Source organism: Mesoplodon densirostris, chromosome 18 (assembly GCF_025265405.1).
Source record: "Mesoplodon densirostris isolate mMesDen1 chromosome 18, mMesDen1 primary haplotype, whole genome shotgun sequence".
NCBI lineage: Eukaryota > Metazoa > Chordata > Mammalia > Artiodactyla > Ziphiidae > Mesoplodon > Mesoplodon densirostris.
In genome coordinates, this window is record NC_082678.1 from 42524502 (window position 1) to 42546442 (window position 21941).

The 21941-nt window shown below is 55.2% G+C and overlaps 1 protein-coding gene across 2 annotated transcripts in view; it reads right to left on the reverse strand.

The window, feature by feature from the left end:
• Positions 1 to 21941, reverse strand: part of NTN1 (netrin 1) — a 192001-nt gene that overhangs the window by 44297 nt on the left and 125763 nt on the right. For both annotated transcript variants that reach the window (XM_060082377.1, XM_060082376.1), the window contains exons 4-5: positions 7356 to 7505; positions 4025 to 4078 (exon numbers count right to left, since the gene is read on the reverse strand). In XM_060082377.1, the coding sequence (XP_059938360.1) occupies positions 4025 to 4078; positions 7356 to 7505 (204 nt within the window). The remainder of the gene's footprint in view (positions 1 to 4024; positions 4079 to 7355; positions 7506 to 21941) is intronic.

Genomic DNA, 21941 nt, shown 5'->3' on the forward strand with positions numbered 1-21941 from the left:
GACCCAGGTGGGGGCGGCGGAGAGGAGCCGGTTGTTCGCTCTCGTACCTGCATCCTGGGTCCAGCTTCCACTCGGACGACAGCCGTGCCCCTTCCAGCCCAGGAGGCCAGCTCAAGTCAACAGCTTTCTGGCCCCGCTCAGAGGCGGCCCTTCCTCCCTCAGGCTTTCTACGTTCCGTGGGAGGCTCACGTGGGCTCCCACGTGGGAGCCGTTTACACCAGGGAGAGCAGCAAATGCTATACATCGGGCCCCGCCCCAGCCAGGTGTTAACTGTTTACCTGCGTGCCTCTGCTCATGAGGACCTGCAAGGCCCGTGGAAAAAGCTGGTCAGCAGAGGGGGGAGGGGCGCAAGCAGGCATTTACAAGGAAGCAGAAAGCTTATTAGCAGGAGAAGTTCAATCCTCCCAGGAGAAGCAGGGCGGGGAGGGCCCAGGACCGTTGGTCCCACCCCTTCATCCCTCAAGGAAGCAGAAAAGAGGTCTTTGCTCTGTCCAAGGCCTCACAGCCAGGGGAGAATCAACCCCAGATCTCCCGGCTCCAAGACGGTACTGCTGCTAAACCAAGGGATCTCCACAAACCAAACAATATGCCCCCCACAAACCGAACTCCGACAGCTACCTCGGAGTTGATGCAGGGCAAGGGAAGGCAGGCGGTGGAGGTCTCTACAACCACAAGTATTTAGTTTTAGAGCCAGTGGCCCCATCTGCCTCCTGGCCCCAGGGTTCCTTGCCTCCCTGCCCCAAGACGGGGTACCAGCCAGCTTAGCGAGCAGGTGGACAGCATTCCCGGAGTGAGCTGGCCCTTCAAGGGGATGGGTTCAGGGTGAGGTTATGTCCATCAGCTTTCAGGACAAATTCTTGGTTTATTAATTCTCCTCTGTTCCGCAGGCAAAAGTAAACAAGCTTTTCTCAGGCAGCCCAGCACGGAGGCCTTCCCTATTCAAACACTGCAAGAATCGACAGGCTTGGAAGTACTGAGCTCCCAGGCCCCGCTTCCCAGGGGGCCCCCTGGCCTCCTGCCCACAATGTCCCTCCTGCTGAGATGAGAGCAGGGCCTCTTTGTGGTGGCAGACCCCAGAGTCCCAGCGCCCGCAGTCTAGACCTGGCCCGAGTTCTCCAGAAAAAGCATCACAGATCCTGACCATTCGGAGACCCAGAGAAGGTCACAAAGGGTCTAGACAAGGACACAGCAGCCCAGCAAGAATCACACCTGCTCACTTAGCCCCTCTGTGGAGAAAGCACTTTGTTAAAGGGTGTTCATTTACTGTTTGCATCCATTTAAACCATGTTTTTAAACGTCCAGAAAGAAGAAAGGAAATAAACAGTGACAGAATCAAAAGGAGTCAGGAAAGTTAACTGAGTTGATAAAGACTTTTCAAAGAAAAAGGCTACAAGTGTTTGTTAGTTGCCCAGGAATCTTTTGTCTGGTTGAGCGGAGATCGTTGCATGTTTTATACCAGCTTCTTGTGGTGTGTACAGAAATCTCATGAGTTGTTTTTTGCTTCTCCTCTATTTTTGTTTCCATTTGCCCATTTCTAATGTGGAAGGAAAAAGCCAAAACCACTGCAAGAAACCTAAAGACAAGGTTGCAAGGACCAGAAAAATGGGAGGTGAGAGAAAGAGAGAGGGTGAAGATATGCCTTGGTCTTGGATGAGCTGTATTCTCAGCCCCGGTGAGTTCTGATGGGACTCATGTCACAGCAAGGAAGCAAGAATCGCGACGTTAACTGGAAATGTCTTCTCGCTTCAAAACTGCTCTACCCGAGGGCCTCCCTGGTGGCGCAGTGGTTAAGAGTCCGCCTGCCGATGCAGGGGATACGGGTTCGTGCCCCGGTCTGGGAGGATCCCATATGCCGCGGAGCGGCTGGGCCCGTGAGCCATGGCCGCTGGGCCTGCGCATCCGGAGCCTGTGCTCCGCAACGGGAGAGGCCACAACAGTGAGAGGCCCGCATACCGCAAAAAGAAAAAAAAAAACAAAAAAAAAACTGCTCTACCCGAGATGAACTAACTGGGCTGTTGCTTTTATTGTGTTTTTACCAAAGAGCTTCCTCATCTTGCCTCCCAGGCACCCGTGATGATGCTTCCTTCATCCCCTTCCCAGCACTATTTCTCCTGTAAGTGTCCCCCGGGGCTCAACCAAAGGTGACAGAAGACTCTGCCCAACAACCCAAGACCAAAATATCTTTGGTTTTCCCCGGTGTAGCCTCCAGCACTCCCTGAAATTTTCCATCCTCTCCTCTTTGAGGGCTGTTTGGTGATGGTGCACATCCAAGTTCTGAATCTGTTTTCTCTCAAGTTCCCAGGGCATGGCCAATATTAAAAAAAAAATCCAGTCTGTTCTAACGTATTCAGGTGGGGACTTCCCTGGCGGTCCAGTGGTTTAAGACTCTGCACTTCCACTGCAGGGGGCGCAGGTTCGATCCCTGGTCAGGGAACTAAGATCATGCAGGCTGTGCCACGTAGCCAAAAATAAAAATTTAAAAATTTAAAAACTAAAGTATTCAGGTGACCACATGGGTGCACAGACCTCCCCAACAGGTGGATCTGGGGAGGAGCAAAGGGGTTCCCAGAGCTGACACCAATGTCCCTGCAGGGCCCCACTGTCACCATTCCTGCCCCCCATTCCCACTCCTACTCCAAGTACCAGTACACAAAAGCCCCATGTGACCGCAGGCCCAGGGCGCTGGGTACAGCATGGCCTGCTCTCCTGGTGCCCCCTCCAGCCAGGCTCCGAGCCCTCTCTGTACCCAAAGCCAGGACTGGGTGACCCTTCTTGTACCAAGGACGTCCACGGACGTCACAGTGATATATTTACTTTCTCACAGTAATGTTTTTTTTTGTTTTTTTTTTTTTTTTGCGGTATGCGGGCCTCTCACTGCTGTGGCCTCCCCCGCTGCGGAGCACAGGCTCCGGACGCGCAGGCTCCGGACGCGCAGGCCCAGCGGCCACGGCCCACGGGCCCAGCCGCTCCGCGGCATATGGGATCCTCCCAGACCGGGGCACGAACCCGTATCCCCTGCATCGGCAGGCGGACTCTCAACCACTTGCGCCACCAGGGAGGCCCTCACAGTAATGTTTTTAAATGCAGAAATAAAATCCATAGGACTACAAAGGAAAATAATCAATACTGAAATACACTTAACCCAAATATTTCCAAAACCCCGGGTTTATGGTACAGTTACGTAATGTATGTGTTTCTTTATTAATGATTATAAATCAGGATCTAGCAGCAGGTCTAGTAACTTCCATCATTCTGAAGCAATTTAGTGAGCATAAATAATATTCCATGATAGCTGTACCAACTCTAACGTGATATGAAAATGGCTGGGATTTCTGCTGGTGGCTAAATCACTGATGTTGCTGGCCTGGCTATGGTTTGTGGCCCATCTTTGCAATAAAGGAAACTCTTTTTTTTTTTTTTTTTTAGGTCCCACCACACAGCATGCAGGATCTTAGTTCCTTGACCAGGGATCGAACCCGCACCCCCTGCAGTGGAAGTGCGGACTCCTAACCACTGGACCACCAGGAAAGTCTTTTTTTTTTTTTTTTTCCCCAGGAAACTCTTGATTTCAGTTAGAAGGAAGGGACAGTGAGGGGGTGAGTCTCTTCCTGTCCCAATTCATGCCCTCTCCCCAACTCTGTTTATGGACCCCAATGCTCTAGAATGCCTTTTTCATCCCCACCACCCATTTTCTTCCTTCTCTGCAACCCCGAAAGGAGTCACCCTCAGCTCAGGTGGCCCTGGGCTGGAAGGCAGCTTCTTACCCTCACTGGCTGAGCAGGAGGAACGTGGCTTTGAGGGTCCCAGGCTTGGGAGACAGGCTAGCCTTAGGCACCATTCTTGGAAGGGACATCGCAGAAAAATGCCCTGTGGCTTCATCATCCTCAATCCAGCCCAGGGGTACCACTCATACCAACCAGTGCCTCGATGGTGGTTCAGAGGAGTCTGGTCCCTCTAACCCCCTTCCCCAGGCCCCAGCCCACCCCATGGCAAAAGCAGGAAAGCAGCAAAGGGGGAAGCCTACCTTCGGGCTCCTCCACGCTGCTGGCTGCAGTGGTCGGTGGTGCCACGGGGATCTCTTTGTGGGGTTCAGGATGGGAGGAAGGGGAAACAATAAGAACATGTTAGAGAAGAATGAGCACAGTGCAGACTCCTCCCAACCTTCCTGGGCCCTCCCTCCCAGCCCCACTCCTCACCCCAGGAGAGGATGGTCAGGGAGGAAGGGAAAGCCGGTGTGAGGGCCCGGGCACCCTACCTGTTCTCTTCTGGAAGCCGTCCCTCCGCCTGGCAGGGACAGGAGCAAGGGGAAGGCAGGACCCTGACCCCTCTGCTGTCTGCGTCTTGTTGGCTCACCTCAGCCCCTGGGGCAGAGAGAGGGGTCCCCAGGCCCCTGCTCATCACGATGGGGCTGCGTGGCCCGGTCTGACCTTGACTCACTGGTGGGGAAGGGGTCCATGGCAGGGGTGGCATGTGAGGGGCTGGGAGGTGTCTTCCATGTGCAGAGAAGGGCCTGCACCCCTGGCCCAAGTTCCCCCGGGCTCACATCTCACATCTCACAAGCTAAGGCATTTTCTCGGCGGGCAGAAAAGACTGACAAGACAGAAAAACGTAGGGCCTGACAGAAGCATGTGCTTTTTTGTGACCATTCCTCTCCTACCTAGAACGGCAACTAGCTTCTCTACAAGCTCCTGCCCGGTGCTCAGAAAAGGTGAGGAAGTTCAGCCAGACTCTGGGAAGACCCAGGCTTCACGTCTCCGGCTTCCTCTTTCTAGACGAGGCCAAACCACGAACCGAAAGTCCCTGAGGGACAGGGACTCACCTCCCCTGCTGAGTGACCATGTGAACGGCGGGGGGGGGGGGGGGGGGTCACAGAAACCTCCACGAATCCCACTGATTCTGGCCACCATCTGACTATTAGGGGTAAGACCTCCCTCGGACCCCCAGACTCTAGATTAGCTGCGATCTGAGGCTTTGGGGGGTCGAGATGGAATACCCGGGCCTGGGGGCAAATGTGAGGGTCACCCACAGAAGCCAGCCTCTGCACGTTCAGAAGGAACAGGCAGAAGACCCAGCCCTCGATTCGGAGTCAAATCTTACTCTCGGGTGATTTTATCAGCGACAACAAGCCGCAGGTGCCCCGTCACAGCAGCTCATTAAGAAGCCGGGCCTTGTACCAGGCCCTCTCTAAGCCTTCATGAGCTACCTCGCCCAGCAGGAACATTCCAGAGGGAAATCCAGACAGCCCAGCCTAATCTTACAAGTCCAGGAATGGGGCTGGGGCCAGTGGCCATGGAGGTACCCTGGCTGCCCAAGCCCAGCTCCTTAGGCCCGGCTCTGGGACGTGAGCAGAGGGCCCCGGGGCTCCCAGAGCTGTTGCGAATCAGACACAAGTGTCCAAGGCACTGTCTGGGCACCTGTAGCCTGATGCCGGCAGAAAGAGCTCACAGAAATCCCAGGATGGAGACCCGGGTCTTCAGGTCCTTGGTGGGAATGCTCTCCCCAGCATCAGCCCGCCCTTTGCGAGAGGAAGGGAGAGGGTACAGAGCGTGTTGGAAAGTGACAGTTCCAGTCTCCCAAGGTTTCTGTCCCTAATTCTGAAACATCAGCTCCAATTTCAAGGCCTTTCCCCCTGGGGATTTGAAATGTTGGTTTCAGCCATTTCTGGGAAACCCAACAGCTCCTGACTCCCTTTAAAAGGGAGACCTCACTTGCTTCCTCCATGTTTTCATAAGCCCAGATGGTGGTGCTAATTTCCTCCCAGCTTTCTAAAAATGTTCACTGTGCAGCTTTTTGGATGGACGGAAAAGAAAGACTCTTGCAAGCTGCGAGACCCTGACAATTAGATGTCGTGAAAACTCATTTCAACCTTCTCTGCCCTGGATGGATCCAAGCTCAATTTCCCATGGCTTGAATTTAGGTTATCCGCTGTTACTGGACCCCTGCCAACAAGGAAACATCTCCTGATGTAGAAACTGGTCAGAAAAGCTGCTGGAACCCACACAGCTCGTTGTGTCCTGGACATGAAGCCGCACCCAAGTCGGGCAGCTGAGGTGTTGGGGGTTTAAGGCTCCTGCCTGGTGTGAGAACATTCCCTGCAAGATCTAGGGGGGTCACTCCAAGAACCCCAAGCAGCTGCCGGGCTGAGGGGTCCCCACTCTCCTGCTTCTGCCTCAGGTTGTTTGTTCCAAGCCCCTTGTGCCTGACCTGAGAAGCCAGTGCCCACCCAGAGCTACAGGACGCTGAAAAATCTAAAGCAGGGGTCGGCTGACTTCTCCTGCCAAGGGCCAGCTAGCAAAGATTTTAGGTCCTGCAGGTCGTAGGGTCTCTGTTGCAGCTACTCAATTCTGCCATTAGAGCCCCAAAGCAGCCACAGGTAGCACGGGCACAAGTGGGCATGGCTGGGTCCCATAAAACTTCATTTATGGACACTGAACTTTTCCTTTCATATCATTTTCACGTCATAAACTAGTAGTCTTTTAATTTTTGTTTCAATCATTTTAAAAAGGTTAAGAAAAAACCCCAAACCCCACTGAGCCACACAAAAACAGGCAGTGGGCCAAATCCCTGAGCAGAGCGTGCTAACCCCTGCTCCAGAAAAACAGCCTTATCCTTGGTGTCTGCCTAGTAGGCTAGGATTCATGCCTCCTTCCCCCTCCTTTCTGGGTGCGGGTCAGCCCTGCACACGAATTCAACGAGGCTGAGGCCAGGGGCCAGCACCCAACCAGGCCTGACTTCCATCCAGGGCTAATCCAGCTCATAACACCTGCGCAATCCTACCAGTTGTAAAATATTAAAACTCTCCGAGCCAAGGCCCCTGAGCAACCCCTCCCATCTTGCTCACGCCCCTCCCCAAGTTCCAGCAACTAAGGGGCCGACAGCTGGCCTGCCGGGGCCTCTAGGACCCTCACAGAATGCATGGGAGCCATGCCGGCTTCTCTCAAAAGCCTTGTGGAGCCCGTCCTTTCAGTTCTGAATCTGCCAGGGGCTGGGGATCCTGGAATTCCTGCAGCAGCAGTGGCAGCCCCTGACCCAGGCCCCCCAACCCAGGCCCAGGCCCAGGGTCAAGGTGGAACATGGGAACAGGACCTGGGCTGAGGAGAGGGGCTTGCTTCCCCCACCACACACACACCCTGGGAGCAGGAGACTCTGTCTTTTCAGGACAGAGAGCCACAAATGGGCTGGCTCTGCAGAGACCCCCGCAGCCTTGGGGGTCTCACACGGGCTCCCCGAGTGCAGAGGCCCACCTCAGTGAGCACTACCCCCACTGGATGTGGGTGACCCGTGTCCAGGAAAGGCCCCCCAGCCCCAAGCCCGCACCCCACCCCAGCCTGCAGGAGAAGGGCGCCCTGGCATACTTATGCAGGGGGCGATGGGGGAGCGGCTCTGTTGGTAGCCCTTGGCACAGCGGTTGCAGGTGATGCCGGTCACACCATCCTTGCAGGGACACTGGCCCGTGGTCTGGTTGCAGGTTTTGCCAGCAGCGCCCACAGGGTGGCAATCGCAGGCTGTGGAGAACACACGACAGGGGGGTCAGAGGCGGGGGTGAGGGTGGGGAGTGGCCAGAGCACACCCTCCCCCCAGGGTCCTCCCCACCCAGTGGTGCCCCGGACCCCATCCCAGGGGAAGAGCAAGGCTGGGGGAGCCAAGCCCGCACACATTCCAGAAGCTCTGATGCCTGACCACCTGCCTACCTGGAAAGAGGGGAATGAAAATCAGAATGGGCCGACTTGAAAGGACCATCTGGGGGGCAAGGGTGAAGTGGGGGAGCCCTTCCGAAGCCCCGGGAGGAAGGTGTACACAGCCCACGGGCTGAGCGTGAGTGCAGGAGTCAGAACTGGGGGTACGCCTGCCCCTCACAGGCTGCTTTGTGCCCTGTCACTCCTCCGCCCCAGCCAGCTCCTGACCCTCTGCGTGGGAGGGACAGAGAGTGGGGCGTGATGGAGCCCTGGGGTTTGCCAGGTCAGGGGAGTCACCGAGGGGGTGTGACCTCCCCCGCCCAGGCTGCAGCCTCCACTCTGCTCTGTCCATCCACCCTGATCTGCAGCCAGGCAGAGTCTGAGACACAGGCTTCTGGATCACAAAGCCCATCAACTGTAACGCTAGGAAGAGTCCCAGCGATCATGTAAAGACCCCCATTAAATGCGAAGACTCGAAGGTGAAGGAACCCCCAGGACCTTGCAGAAAAGGAATGGCCAAGCTGGGAGGTGCCGTGAGGCCCTGATTCCTAGGCCAGCCGCTGCTGGACCCCACACCCCTCCTCCTAATTTGGAACAGGCTAAAGAGCTGGGGTTGCCCACCCTATCACACTGCACCCTGAGGCTCCCTCCCTGTGTCCCAAGGACCCAATCCCAGTGAGGAAATGGCCAGAGGAGTTTGAGGGAACATCCCCCCTATTATGGACTGAGTGTGTCCCCATCTGCAGATTCATATGTTGAAGCCCTAACTCTCAATGTGATAGCATTAGGAGGTGGGCCCTTCCCTTGGGAGGTAATTAGGTTTATTTATTTTTTTAATTATTTATTTATTTATTTATTTATGGTCGCTTTGGGTCTTCATCGCTGCGTGCGGGCCTTCTCTAGTTGCATTGAGCAGGGGCTACTCTTCGTGCGCAGGCTTCTTACTGCAGTGGTGGCTTCTCTTGTTGCGGAGCATGGGCTCTAGGCGTGCGGGCTTCAGTAGTTGCGGCACGCGGGCTCAGTGGCTCGCGGGCTCTAGAGCGCAGGCTCAGCAGCTGTGGCGCACGGGCTTTGTTGCTCTGCGGCATGTGGGATCTTCCCGGACCAGGGCTTGAACCCATGTCCCCTGCATCGGCAGGTAGATTCTTAACCACTGAGCCACCAGGGAAGCCCCCCGGTAATTAGGTTTAGACGACGTCATGATGGGATTAGCACCCTTATGAGAAGAGGAAAGAGAAAAGATCTCTCTCTACACAGCAAGAAGGCAGTGGTCTGCAAACCAGGAAGCAACTGTCATCAGACACTAAATCTGCAGGAACATCGATCTTGGACTTCTCTGCCTCCAAAACTGTGAGAAATATGTGTTGTCTAAGTCACCCGGTCTATGGTGTCTTGCTATGTTAGCTAGTGGACTGAGATTGCCACCAACTCCGTGATGCTCGGGCAAGAACTGTGGGACCTGCAGACACAGGTCACCTGCCTCCCTGGACTAGGCAGTGGACTCAGCGCGGGTAGGGAAGCGGGGGCAGGATGAAGGAGGGCAAAGTTCTCCCCGGATCCCTGGGGTCCCCCTTGCCCTCCCCCCTCCCCCTCCCCAGGGAAGCCTGGAGCGGGTGGAGAGTCGTCTGCAGGAGCGCATCCTGCAGCAACTTCACTTGGTACCAGAGCTGCTCTGTTTCTTTTCCCAATGGGAAAAAACTATGCTAGGGAATCAGTGAAAGCAGAGCTCCCCAAGGAGCTAAACTAGCACCTCCCCAGCTGCACTGCTCAGCGTGGGGCAGGAGGCCGTGGGTGAAGATGTGGCCTCTCCCAGCAGGCCCAGGAGTGGCTGAGGAGGAGAATTAGGAAGAGAAAGGAGCGGGGAGGGGGCAGAAAGGAGAGGAATGTGAGGAATTGTTTGTCGAAGTTGTGTCTGGACACGTGAGAGCTTCCGGAAACTCTGGGAGTGGGGGGTCCCGGCCGCGGGGTGCTCCGTGTCAGGTGAGAGGATGGCAGGGACCACAGGCCTGGGGGAGGACATGGAACTGTCCCAGTCCTGCCCCTGTAGACAGCAGCAAATCCTTCTGTTAGAAACTTGTCTAAAACCTGCTCTAAGTTCAAGTTCATTTCCTACTGTTTTTTTCTTCTTCTTCTTCCCTTCCTTCACTCAGTCTCGATGCATGTTGTGAATGATAATGTGAGGAGAGGATGGTGGGAGATGACCTCTGACCTTAGATCCATCCCTGTGATGGGAAGGGTGATGGGGCACAGACAGCGTCTCTGAGCTGGCCTGGTGACAGCAGAGGGCCACAGCACAGGACCGCTGGCGTCCCAAGCCCCTGCCGCGGCTGTGGGCACCAGGCAGATGTGGAGTCCCGAGGCTCCTGCCGGCTGACCTCGCTTGGTTGGCCTCGCAAGCCTGCTGGTAATCCTAAAACCCAGGCCAAAACGTCCTCCCCTCCGTGCTGACAGAGCACAGCTGCGTGCCAGTAACTTCTGGGCCTTGGCCTTGGCTGGGAGATCACCAAAGGTTGCTTGGTCACTGGAGGGTCAGAGTCAAGTCACCCACGGGCCCAGGTCGTCTTTACCGAGGCAGGAGCCAGCCCAGAGCAGAGTCTGGGGGGAGCAGCGTGCATCACCCTCACCCGAGGCCCTTCGAAGCTGGTGACCCCTTAACCCCCCAGGCTGGTGGGCTGCCGGGGAGGAGCCAGGCACCAGCTGAGGTCAGCAGAGCTGAGGGCCACCCTGGGTGATGGCAAGGCAGAGTGTCTGCTTCATGGAGCAGGCACATCCTTAGGGCCATCCTTTGGTTAAAGGAGAGGGCACTTTCCACATCTTTCTCCCAGGATTCTGCAAAGACTCTGACCGACTGGCCCTTGGTCTCACAGAGGCAGAAGGCTGACTGTGCTTCCTTGAAAATCACTGTTCCAGGAAGAGAAGCCAGCAGGGTCCCACAGGGTGGGGTGCCTCAGGAGGCTACTCAGGTCACCTCCAGGGCGGTGGGACCATCCCCAGAGGTGGAGCGCTCCTGCAGCACTGGCCTGCCACCCGGACACCTGGGAACACCTGAGCACATCCACTCTCTCATATGTAATCCTTCTGGTCCTCACACCAGCCTGTGAAATCAGTAAGACCACACAGAGGAGGCCACGGACCGGGAGACAGAAAGCGCCTGATCTCTGAGCACATCACCGAGGGCCCTCACCCTCTAGACTGCCCCTCTGCGCTTTCTGTTCTGCAAGGAGAAATACACACTTCCCTGTTAAAACCAAGGCCAGGTGACATCCCTTACGTGCAGCCGAATGCAGCCCCAACACAGAGACTTGCACTGCACTCATTCTCAATTCCAAGCTAAACGGCCCCAAAGTAAAGACTTTTCCCAAAAGCCCATGAATAAGGAAAGCCTAAGTTATACCCTCTATGCAAAGAAAGGTGAGCTTCAAGGTGTGAGGAGAACGGATGGATGACAACAGCCCGCAGAGGGTCCTCTATAGCCTTGGACCAGGGAATCCAGCTGGCAGTGTCATAGGAAGGGGGCCTGAGCTGCCCACATAGGAGGCCCCAGCCCTGGTCCTTAGGGAGAGAAAGCCAAAGAGATCCTGCCGTATCCCTACAACCCCCAAACACACCCAGACATACAAACACACATAGATTCCTACAGGCTCTCACGCACACACACACACACAGCGCCACAGTGGGCAGGGGAGCAGATGGGGGCAAGCTGAGCTGGGAGGATGCAGATGTGAGGTAAGGGGAAGTCTTTTCCTTGGCAGGGGGTCTGGTTAAGGGGACAAAGTGAGAGTCTCTCTGATTCTTGCGAGAACGAGGTCTGCGTCAGAATGTCTTCTGCCACAAGAAGCCCATTTGGTGACTCCCGTTTCCTGGGAAGTCAGCAACTCCTTTACGGAGGAGGTCAGGCCCTTCCCCGGCAGGTCACCCGTGTGCACGCAGCAGGCAGCACCTGGTCCTGGGCAACAATCTACCGGAGGGTTTGTCCATGAAGAGGACGGTGAGACCAAGCGGAAGCCCAGGGCCCTGAGAAGGTGGCCGGATTAGGTTTCTCACGAACACATGGGCTGGAGGGCCTCTCCTCCATAGGAGAAGACAGACTGTCCTTGCTCTGGGTCATCGGCCAGAAACGGACAGCTCGGGACACACAGATGGTTTCAGATGAGTGTCAAGAGACCCAGGTCTGACCCTGCCCTGCCAGTAATGCTGTGTGACCCTGAGCTAGTGCCTCACTCTTTCTGAGCCTCGGGTGACTCATCTCTAAGGCAGGAGGTCTATACTTGCACTGAAGTTGCTTCCAACTCAACAGGCTAAGATCCAGGGTAGTGGCCTGTTCCCTGGGCCCGTCACCCCGACTGCCACAGTCCATTGCAGTGTCCTGGCCCAGGGGTCTAGGAAAGTGCTCTTGCTGCCAGGCACACACCAGGCCCTGCCTCCACACCCATGGGCCACCCCACCCGACACCATGACCTGCTGCACTGGACCAGAATCTCCTCTCTGAGATTCGGGTCGTCAGCTACGAGAAGTGTACCAGGGTTACCGAGAGCCCCTGCAAAGCTGACCTGGAGGAGTTATCAGGACCCCCGTGATGGCTAGAGACCCTCTCAGCTCTGATCCCTGGAGGCTGGTCCCAAGCAGCTGCCTTTCCTGGTCCCTCTGACGCTCTGTCCTGGATCCCTGAAGGCCCACAGCTCCCATCAGGAGGAGAGGCATGCCTGCGGCTGGGCCCTCTCCACTGCAGCTCAAGCCCTGGCTCTGGAAACCCATCCTGGGTTCCTAACAGGACATCTACCTATTTTTCCAGAGGACCTGGCTCCAGGGGCCCTCAAATGGCAGTGATCCCAGGACACATGCGTGTGGAGGAGAGGGGCGTGGGCCTGGCACCCAGACCCTCTGGAGCAGCTCCAGACAGCAGGGGGAGAGAGAACAACCGCAGCACCAAACCTCACCTCAGATGTCTTCACGGCCACCACCCAGGCCTCCAGCCGGTTGTGAACTCATGTTATGAACTGAATTATACCCCCCCACCAGAATTCAAATGTTGGAGTCCTAACCCCAGTCCCTCAGGATGTGACTGTACTCACAGACAGGCTCTTTAAAGGGGAGATTAAGGTAAAATTCAGTCACTGGAGTGGGCCTCAAGCCAGTATGACTGGTGTCCTCGTAAGAAGAGGAGGTGAGGACACAGACACACCCAGAGGGAGGCCACGTGGGGACACAGGGAGAAGACGGCCGTCTTCAAGCCAAGGAGAGGCCTCAGAAGGAAACAGCCCTGCGGCCACCTTGGTCTTGTACTTCCAACCTCCAGAACAGTGAGAAATAGATGTCTGTTGTTTAAGCTCCAGGCCTGTGGTACATTGTTCTGGGCCCCTGAGCACACTCACAGCTCGTGTTCAGCCTCAGGAAAGCGTCTTCTTCCCGAGGGGCTCTGCCCAGGCGCGTCCCGGGCCTCAGGAGAAGGCAGACCGTCCTGTCACTCAACCAACCAGCCTGGGGGCCCTTTCACGCCTCGGCTCCCCTGTGGAAGTCGCTGCCTCTGCTGGGGGATGGAAGCTTTCTCCAGGTAGGCCGCGTCTCTGAGGGCCCCTGACACCCCAGCAGGCCGGTGCAGCAGATATCAGGACCTCTGTGATGGCTACGGTCCCTCCCAGCTCAGATTCTACAACAGTACCTCACTGACGCCTCAACGTGAGGGCCATCTGCAAAAGGGCAGCCCACGCAGGCCTCAGGCGGGAAGCGCGCTGGGTGCCCGGGCTGAGCGGGAGGCTGGCACCGGGTCAGAGGAGCGAGGCTGCACCGTGAGCTTCTTCAGGGGCCCTGCCCGTGGGCGGCCTCGTCCTCGCCCGCCCCATGCGTGCGGGGAGCCTGCCATTCCCGTCCTTTAAGAAGCGCCAAACGCCAGGTGCTGGAAGCAGCGCTGCCCAGCCGGGGTCTGACAGAAACGCCCCTTCCGGTGCCCACAAGGCCTCGGGGCTGCAGAGGAGCGCGTTAGGGAGAGAAACCGCCCGGCCCTGAATCTGGGACACTGCCGTCCGTCAGCGAGCATCGCTAGAGACAGTCAGGGGGTCCCTGGGACTCCAAGGTCTACAGCCTATAGGCCCAAGGTCCTCCTCTGCCCGTGGCACTGGGTTAGGGTGAAACACCCTTCTCTGCTTGGAGTGACGCTTGTCTGTGTACCTGGACACCATCCACAAAGAAAGCGGGGGCAGGCGGGGCCCTGTTATGTGGACCAGGCTGAGCTCCTGCTGCTGTGGGGGGAGGCGGGGGGGGATAGGTGGGGGGAGGGGAAGGGAGAGCCACATGCTCTGCGCCGGTGAGAGTTTGTGCGTGAAGACAGAAAGGGCCAGAATCTCCAGAGAAAATCAAGTTCAGATCCAAAGGCTTCCCATATCTCTTGCATGTGTGCTGGGCCTCTTTGGGGAAGCCTAGTGGGACCCCCCAGAGGTGGCGCTTGGGGGAAGGACACACGTCAGGCACTAAGGGGTGTTCCCTGCTCCCCAACAGGGTGAGGAGGATGGACCCCGAGAGAAAAGGAATGTGGAGGCTGGCCGAGGTGGCTGGGGACTCCAGAAGGGAAGGGCCTCAGGTATGGTGCAGACAGTGGGTGGGTCTCAGAGAGGCGGGCTGGGGGCGGGGCAGGGAGGAGGAGTGAATGCTGACCCCAGGGGGACTGGTCCCTTTGTGAGCTCAGAGCCATAAGGAATGGGAGACAGGGGACCAGGAGGTCCAAAGTCAGCATCACAGAGCCCTACGGAAGCAGCTCGTCATCACCATCATCAGCAGCATTTCATTCACACACGGTCAAGTTCGCTTTTTGTGGTGTCCAGTCCTAGGGCTTTATCACATGCACAGGGTCCTGCAGCCACTACCACACTCAGGACACAGAGCAGCCCAACTCTCCCAGGAATCCCCTGCACTCCTCCTTTGCAGTGAGCCCCCCATCCCTACTCCTGGCAACCCAGGATCTATTCTCGGTCCCTACAGCTTTGCAGACCATCTTATTCTGGGATGTACTGTATGTAAAATATATGGAGGTACCGTATGTTCGGTGAGGTCATACAGTAGGTAGTCTTTTGAGACAGGCCTCCTTTACACCCAACGAATTTGAGATGCGCCCATGTTGCTGTGTCAATCAACAGCACATCCATTTGCATTGCTGAGTCGGATTTCACAGTACGGGTGCACCACTGGCTGTCCATTCACGCCCTGAAGCATCCGTTGGGTTGTTTCCAGTTTTTGGCAGTTGCGAATAACTCTGTTATCAACATCCGTGTGCAGGTTTTGGTGTGAACACAGATTTCGTTTGTCTGGGATAAATACCTAGGGGAGGCATGGCTGAGTATTATGGCAGGTCTATGCTTAACTTTGTAAGACACTGACAAACTGTTTTCCGGAGCAGCTGTGCCATTCTGAATTCCCCAGCCGTGTGCGAGAGTTCCGGTTACTACACACCCGCGCCAGAGCTTGGGACTGTCAGGACTTTTTATTTTCAACATTCTAATGGGCGGGTGGTGGCATCTCGCTGTGGTTTTAATCTGCATTTCCCTAATGCAGACAAATGATGGTTTGGGTATTTATTGGCCATCTCTGGATCTTTGCCAAGTAGCTGTTCAAGTATTCTGCCCCTTTCTAGCTCAGTGTTTGGTTGTCTTATCGTGGAGTTCTGAGAGGCCTCTACACAGCCTGTATTCAAGTCCTGGGTCGGATATGCGACGCACAAATGTTTTCTCCCATCTGCGGCATGTCTCACAGCAGGAGCTTCTTACAAGGTGAGCCAGACGCATCACTCCAGTCCCTGACCCTCAGCCCTCCGGTGGCACCCACTGCTCTTGGAACGGCCCCCTCCTCCCTGCCCTCGTCGCCTCCCTTCTGACAGAGAGCCCTCCAACCCTTACCTGCTTCCAGGCAATGGTACTGCTCCTCCCTCAGTGCCCCCATGGCTGTTTGTTTCTCACACCCCAGGTCTCATCTCAAAGTCCATCCCATCCCCAGAGGTCCTCCCGGGACACTCTGTCCTTCCACCTTATTTATTTCCTCCATGTGCCTCACCACAATCTGTAATCATCCTCTGCTTACTTTTTCTTCTCTATCATCAACCTCCCTCCAGAACACAAGCTCCAGGGGTACGTGTCTGTCCTGGTCACCACTGTACCCCCAGTTCCGCGTGGAGCAGGCGATCCATGAACGTGGGCTGAATCAATGCACATGCTCAGGGCCAAGGTGCCGCCCTCTCCGCGGGGAAGAGCTCCTTTCACGGACCCTGTGACTCTGGAGGAAAGTAGGAGGGGCACAAAGCAAAGACCTTCCCCTCACAACCGAGGTCACTGGCCACCTTGACGATGATCACTCCCCACTCCTAAATTCTCCGTGCTAATGAGGGGCCGAGGATAATTTAAATCCACAGATAATCCACAAACTTCATCTCAGCTGTTTGGGTCCGCCTCCTCCTCCGAGGCTCCGCTTTTCTTTCTCCCAGCAGTTGCTAACGAGGCACAAAAGAAACGTTTCAAGCTGCACGACCTCTCTTTCGGATCAAGGTGCAGACGGCAGGAAGTGGAAAGGGGGAGGGAGCCCCATCATCCCAAACTGGATTACGACCCTCCGTGATCTAGTTAACTATAGTCTTCCTGCACCTGATTTATAGCTGAGGCAAAAGGCACAGGTCCTACAGGTCGGGGTGTGTGTGTGTGTGTGTGTGTGTGTGTGCGTGTGTGCGTGTGTGTGTGTGTGTGTGTGTGTGTGTGTGTGTGTGTGTGGTCTGCATGCACAGGCTCAGGTAGGCGGGCAGGGGCTGGACAATGCAGTGGGGGAGGTGCTAGAACACCTGATGACCAACAGTGAGGACCAGTTGGGGCCTCGCATCCACCTTTCAGCCCCAGACCCATCGGGAGCCCCTCAGATGCTGCAGGTCTTTCTTAGCAGCACCTTCAGAACTGCGTCTGGATGCACACAGCCCTTCCCCACCTTCTCCGCTCAGGGCCTCCGCCTGCTGGCTGCCAGGCACCCATCTCTGCCGTTCCAGTCGTTTGTCAATTTTGCTCCCAAAGCGTGTAAATCCATTATCAAGGGTGTGCAACGGCATTAGGGCAAATCCCTGGGGCCCTGCCCAGTCTCTGGTGGGAATCGGTCTTCAAGTACACCCTGGGGCTGAGACTCTCAGGTGAGAGGGGCCGGCTCTCCTGTGCACCGCACTCACCGAAAGAACTAAGGCCATGGGAAGCCAAAGGAATGGTCTCCATCCACTTGGTGTGCACACTGGCAATGGCTGGGGCTCTGGTTACTCTCTTTTTCTCCGCTTGTACTAATAATCATAACAGCTCACCAGTGTGGCGTGCACGCCATGTGCTGGGGACCTCCTCTGCATCATCTCCTTTAAGCGACGCCATAACCCTAGGAGGGAGGAGGGACTATTATTATCCCCATTTTCAGATGGGAAAACTGAGGCACCAAAGACTAAATACCTTGCCTTGAGGTGGAATCTGAACCCTGGTCTCAATAACTCCAAGTTCCATGCTTTTAAAAGCTCTTCATCCCTAGCCCGTGGCTGGGGTAACCTGCTGCTCTTCTGGTAGCAGAATTTATTTCCCAAGTAAAATGCCCCCTGTTAACTGGGGGACTGCAAACATCAGGAGGCTTTTCTGTTCAGACCGGGGACCCCGGGGATCCTCTAGGAGAGTTCATGTAAAATCAGGATGAGAGCAAGCTTCACAAACAAGGAGACTGACACCCAGGGAGGTAAAGAAACTGGCCAAGTAGGCCCAGGGGAATGAGACGGAGGGCTGGGCCTGAAAGACCCCACTTCAGGGCAGGGCACCGCAAGGGCCAAGTCACAAGATGGGAGATTCTCTTCATTTGTAAAGACCTTAGGAGAAAACCACCTCCACCCGATTTTCTGGCTCTGCCAGCTTTTCCAAGTTCCCGGGTCACAAACTTCACTTACACAAGAGATTGTCCTATTGGATCAGGGACCCATAAAATTTTTTTAATTTATGATTTTTTTTAAAAAAAGAGGATGCGTTATGTGGAACGTCAAAGGTGTATGGGGCTCAGAGGCCGTAAATCTGAATATGATTTTATAGATGAGGAGACCGAGGTCCAGGAAGGTCCCATGACTTGCGTGATGCTCTCCGGGCTTTGAGCCTGGAGCAAATCTGGAGATCAGAATTCTGACCCCCACGTTCCCAGGGAACAAGGAAGCCTGCACCAACACAGGCCACAGCTGGAGCTGAGCCCTTCCATGAGGATTTCCTCTCCTCTCACTGTCTCTCTCCCCGTGGGTGCTGGCTTTGTGGTCTCTGCCCTCTGGGAGCCGCTCCAGCCACTGAGAAGCTTCCTGCCAAGATGACCAAGCCTTTTCCCTGTACCTCCCAAGATGATGCTAGGAAAAGGAAATGTGATGCCCACACATCGAAAGGGCGTCTCTGAGGCTTTCAGGCTTTTGTCCACTGCATGGACACTAGCTTAGAGTCAGGAAGGGGTGGAGGTCCCAGGTTCCTAGCTGTGCAGTGACTAAATCCTCAGACCACCAGATCTAGACATACACACATGTATATACACACACACACACACTATGAAGCAGTAATGACTGTCCAATCCCAGCCTTCATCTGGACACTGGAGCATCAGGCTGTATAACTAAGCTCCCAGCCTTACCAGCAAGATTTAAATTTTCACAATTTTAAACACACAGCCCCCTCTGCCCAGTTTTCATCAAGAGAGCCATTAAAACATAAGGCTCTCCCCTCTAAAGAATAAATCCTAGGTCACCTGTGAATATCCCCTTTCTCAACACAAGAGCAGATCACTGTACTCATTTCTTCTTCTCCCACCGCCCTGGTTCTCAGCCTTGGCTACACATCAGAGTGGTTGGGGAGGCCAGGGCGTGGCCCAAAATGCTCGATTCCTCCCCAACCCTTGGCAGAGCTGCTGCAAGAAACAGGGGTGGATGGGAACGGCAAGCAAGCCCTGGCAAAGCTGGTGTGGACCATCTCAGGCTTCTGCCCACTGCCGCCCGCATCTTCTGAGGACTCGGGCACCTTCTTAGCAGCCTGAGATCAGCCACGGTGACTGTGGACTTGAAGGGGGCAGGTCAACCAGGGAAAGAAGCAGGCCGCTCTGAGCGGGGGCGCTAGATGCGGTGGGTAATTTCTTCATTCTCCTCACAATTCAGTTCACGGGAGACTCCTGGAATGTCTTTATCCATCACAGATAGTTTGGGGAGATGATAAATTAATATCGTTTAAAGGAAGGCATGGCTGAAGTGGTTAAATGGTAACGTCTTCTTTGCCGGCTCTAAAGAGAAAGAGCCTCCAAGTCCATAAAGAAGACAAATGGTAAACAAAACCGCCTATCGTTTGACAGATTCCAGAACGAGTATCATTCACACACCCTTCTGCAGAGAAAGGGGAGAAATTCATCTCGTCTGACTTTGTATAGGACAACAGCCCACGCCATAATGAGGCCTTCCCAGTGCTGTGAAATCGCGCTGAATAGCGGAGAGTGCAGCCGCCTGCTCCCTGGGCATGTTGATTACAGCCCTTTGTGTGCACCGGCCCTGCCAGCCCCAGTCTGGTAAACTAGGGGAGGAGAGAAAGTACCCAACAAATTTGTTGCTATGAAACTTCGCAAATGGGGGAACGGCATTATGATGTTTGGGATGGAACACCCTTGCTCCAAGCTGTCCGTGTCTGGGTCCACCCCTGCTCTCAACTGAACAAGGTCGGGAGTCAGCCAATCACCAGCAGTGTATGGGTGGCCTCAGCCCCTGCCCGGGGCTCCTCCCGGACCCTGGGAAGTCGGGTCGGGGGTGGGGGTAAAGGGGCCCCAGTAGCCATTCCCAAGCACCCTCAGGTCAACGGCCAACTTGAGTCAAGAGGCACTGCTGTTTGTCCCATGTCCCCCATGAAATGCATCTGAAACAGAGCAAAGAAGTGCAGCCTTCACCCGAGAGCTACAATGGGGCCAGGGCTGGGGGTGACTCCGCATCTACATGATTTTGGAAGCCCCTGAGAGCAAACCATCTGAGATCAAAATGCTGGGACCAAATGCTTCCACTAAGGGAACCATTTCCTTAAACCATCCGGCCCTGGGAAGACAAGACAGTGGACTTCTCGGGGGCACGGTGATGGAGAGACGCCTGTCTGAAGATCTCAAGGGTACACATCCCCCTGCCGGCATGTGAACTCCTACAGCTGGTTCCCACCAAGATCTCAGGGTCTCTCTTTGGTGGGGTTCCCACATCCCCTAAGGGGGTGACACCAGGAAAAAAAGAGCTGAGGGGAAAGAGCTGGAACTTTCAACAGATGACTTTCCTCGCCAATGAAATGGCAAGACCTTTCAGGTCACATTCTTCTTCTCACCAATCAGAGAGCAGATCTTTCGGGCATTGTATTTTCTCACCAATCACAAAGCAGGGCCCTTCAGGCAATGCTCTGGCTCACCAATCAGGAGGCAGGATCCTTGAAGCACTGTCTTTCCTCACCAATCAGGAAGCACTGAGAGTCCCACCCTTTCCTGCCACATTTCCCCAGAAGGATAAGCGAGTGTCCTTCTGAGCAGATTCCATCCCTACATTCTCTCCTCTTCCATGGGTTCTTCTCCCAGCGTTACCACCAAAGCAGTTGCTGTCCGGGGCTGGGAGAAAGGACCCAGTCACCGAGGCTGGCCAAAGCATTTGAAATAAGACAGGACCACACCCTCATCTGCCTGCATCTGTCCCTCCTGGAAACCAGCAAAGGAAGCCGGCAGCTCCACACAATTTAACTAGAGTGGCAGAGCCCTGGAGGATGATCTGCAGGTTCCCAGGACCCCGTGGCCTCCTGACAGCTGGCTCCCAGCAGTGAAGGGCCACACACGGCCCTCATCCCTCCCCACGGCAACAGAAGAAAGGGAGAGCAGGCAGATGGCAAGATGACCAAGGTCCTGCTCCTTCCTGACTCTCCAGGGACATGCCTTTCCTGCTCTGACAGAAGAAACTGGTATGGCAGGAAGTGACCACTGCCTTTCCAGACACAGCCCAGACCTTCTCATCTGCGGGCACAGGGCTGCCCACCCGACTGGCCCCTGTTGATTAAATTTTCTTGGCCAAATTCCCACGAAATCTATGCAACCAGTTGTTTACAAGACCCTGACTTCAGTTTCTTCAGTAGAAGAGAGACAACAAACACTTGGGCACAAGGCGTTGGCTACCTTCCAACTACATTCTCTGAAAACCCAAAGCCCTCCTTCCATGGTGCCCCTGCCTTCCTGCCACCGTAGACGTTTCTTGGATCCCTTTGCCCAGGTCACTTTCTCAGTCCCTGCTCAAAGGCTCCTGGGGGATTCTCACCTGATCAGTTGTTTTTTTAATGTGGAAACAGCCCAGCTACCTTTACGCTTAAATTTCTCTCGGCAACCACCAGAGGCAGCCTTAAGTCCACAGATCTGGAAGGAGAGCTTGCTTGTGTGTTGGAAGCCATCCTATTCATCTCTGCTAATTTGGAATCCAAGGGATTTCTCTAGGAGACAGACTGGGAACCTGTTTTTTGGAGAACAGCGTCCTGCACAAGCAGGGCCGGCTCATGGGCCCCACACTCAGAAGGGCACGCGCTTGGTTGAAACTCTGCTTGCCATTTTGAAATTCTTAGCAATTCCCGAACAAGAAGCCCCGTATTTTCATTTTGCACCGGGGCCCACGAATTATGTAATCGGCCCTGCACACAAGTGCCCAACATCTGGTGGATTTCCTGTTAAGAGGATGATACTTTGGCTTCATCCAAGGCTAAGCAGTAGCCATAGGAGGGTTTCCCTGCTGCAGCTCATCATCTGGGCCTAAGTCTCCCATGGCTTGTGTCTCTCCGGTGTCAGGGTCTTTACAGGCCCATGTGAGGACCCCAGCCATGCTGGCTTGTGGCCCAAGAGCCCTCGGAGATAAATATGTTCTCGGGAAGCCATGCTCACAGGAAGCCGTGGCGCTAGGCCTCACGTTTTGGACCCGGAGAGTCCTGGTTCCTGGAATTCCCAAAAGCAAATGGGGGTGGGGGGAGAGCACTTCTCCCCTCCCCCAATGTCACTAAATTCCCTGGCATTTCATCAAGTCCTCTGAGTCATCTGACCATCGCTTCATTTTTGTTAGTGGGAGAAAACAAACAGCAGAAAGTTAAAACATTACTGCTTGCTTCAGTGAACAAAAAATAGAGTCCCCCATCTCCCTTTAATTTTTTGTCCTGAGAAGTGAAACTATTTGCAGGTGGATTAAATGTTCCTTCTGAGCCCCGCCCGCCCCCAGCCCCCCAGTTGC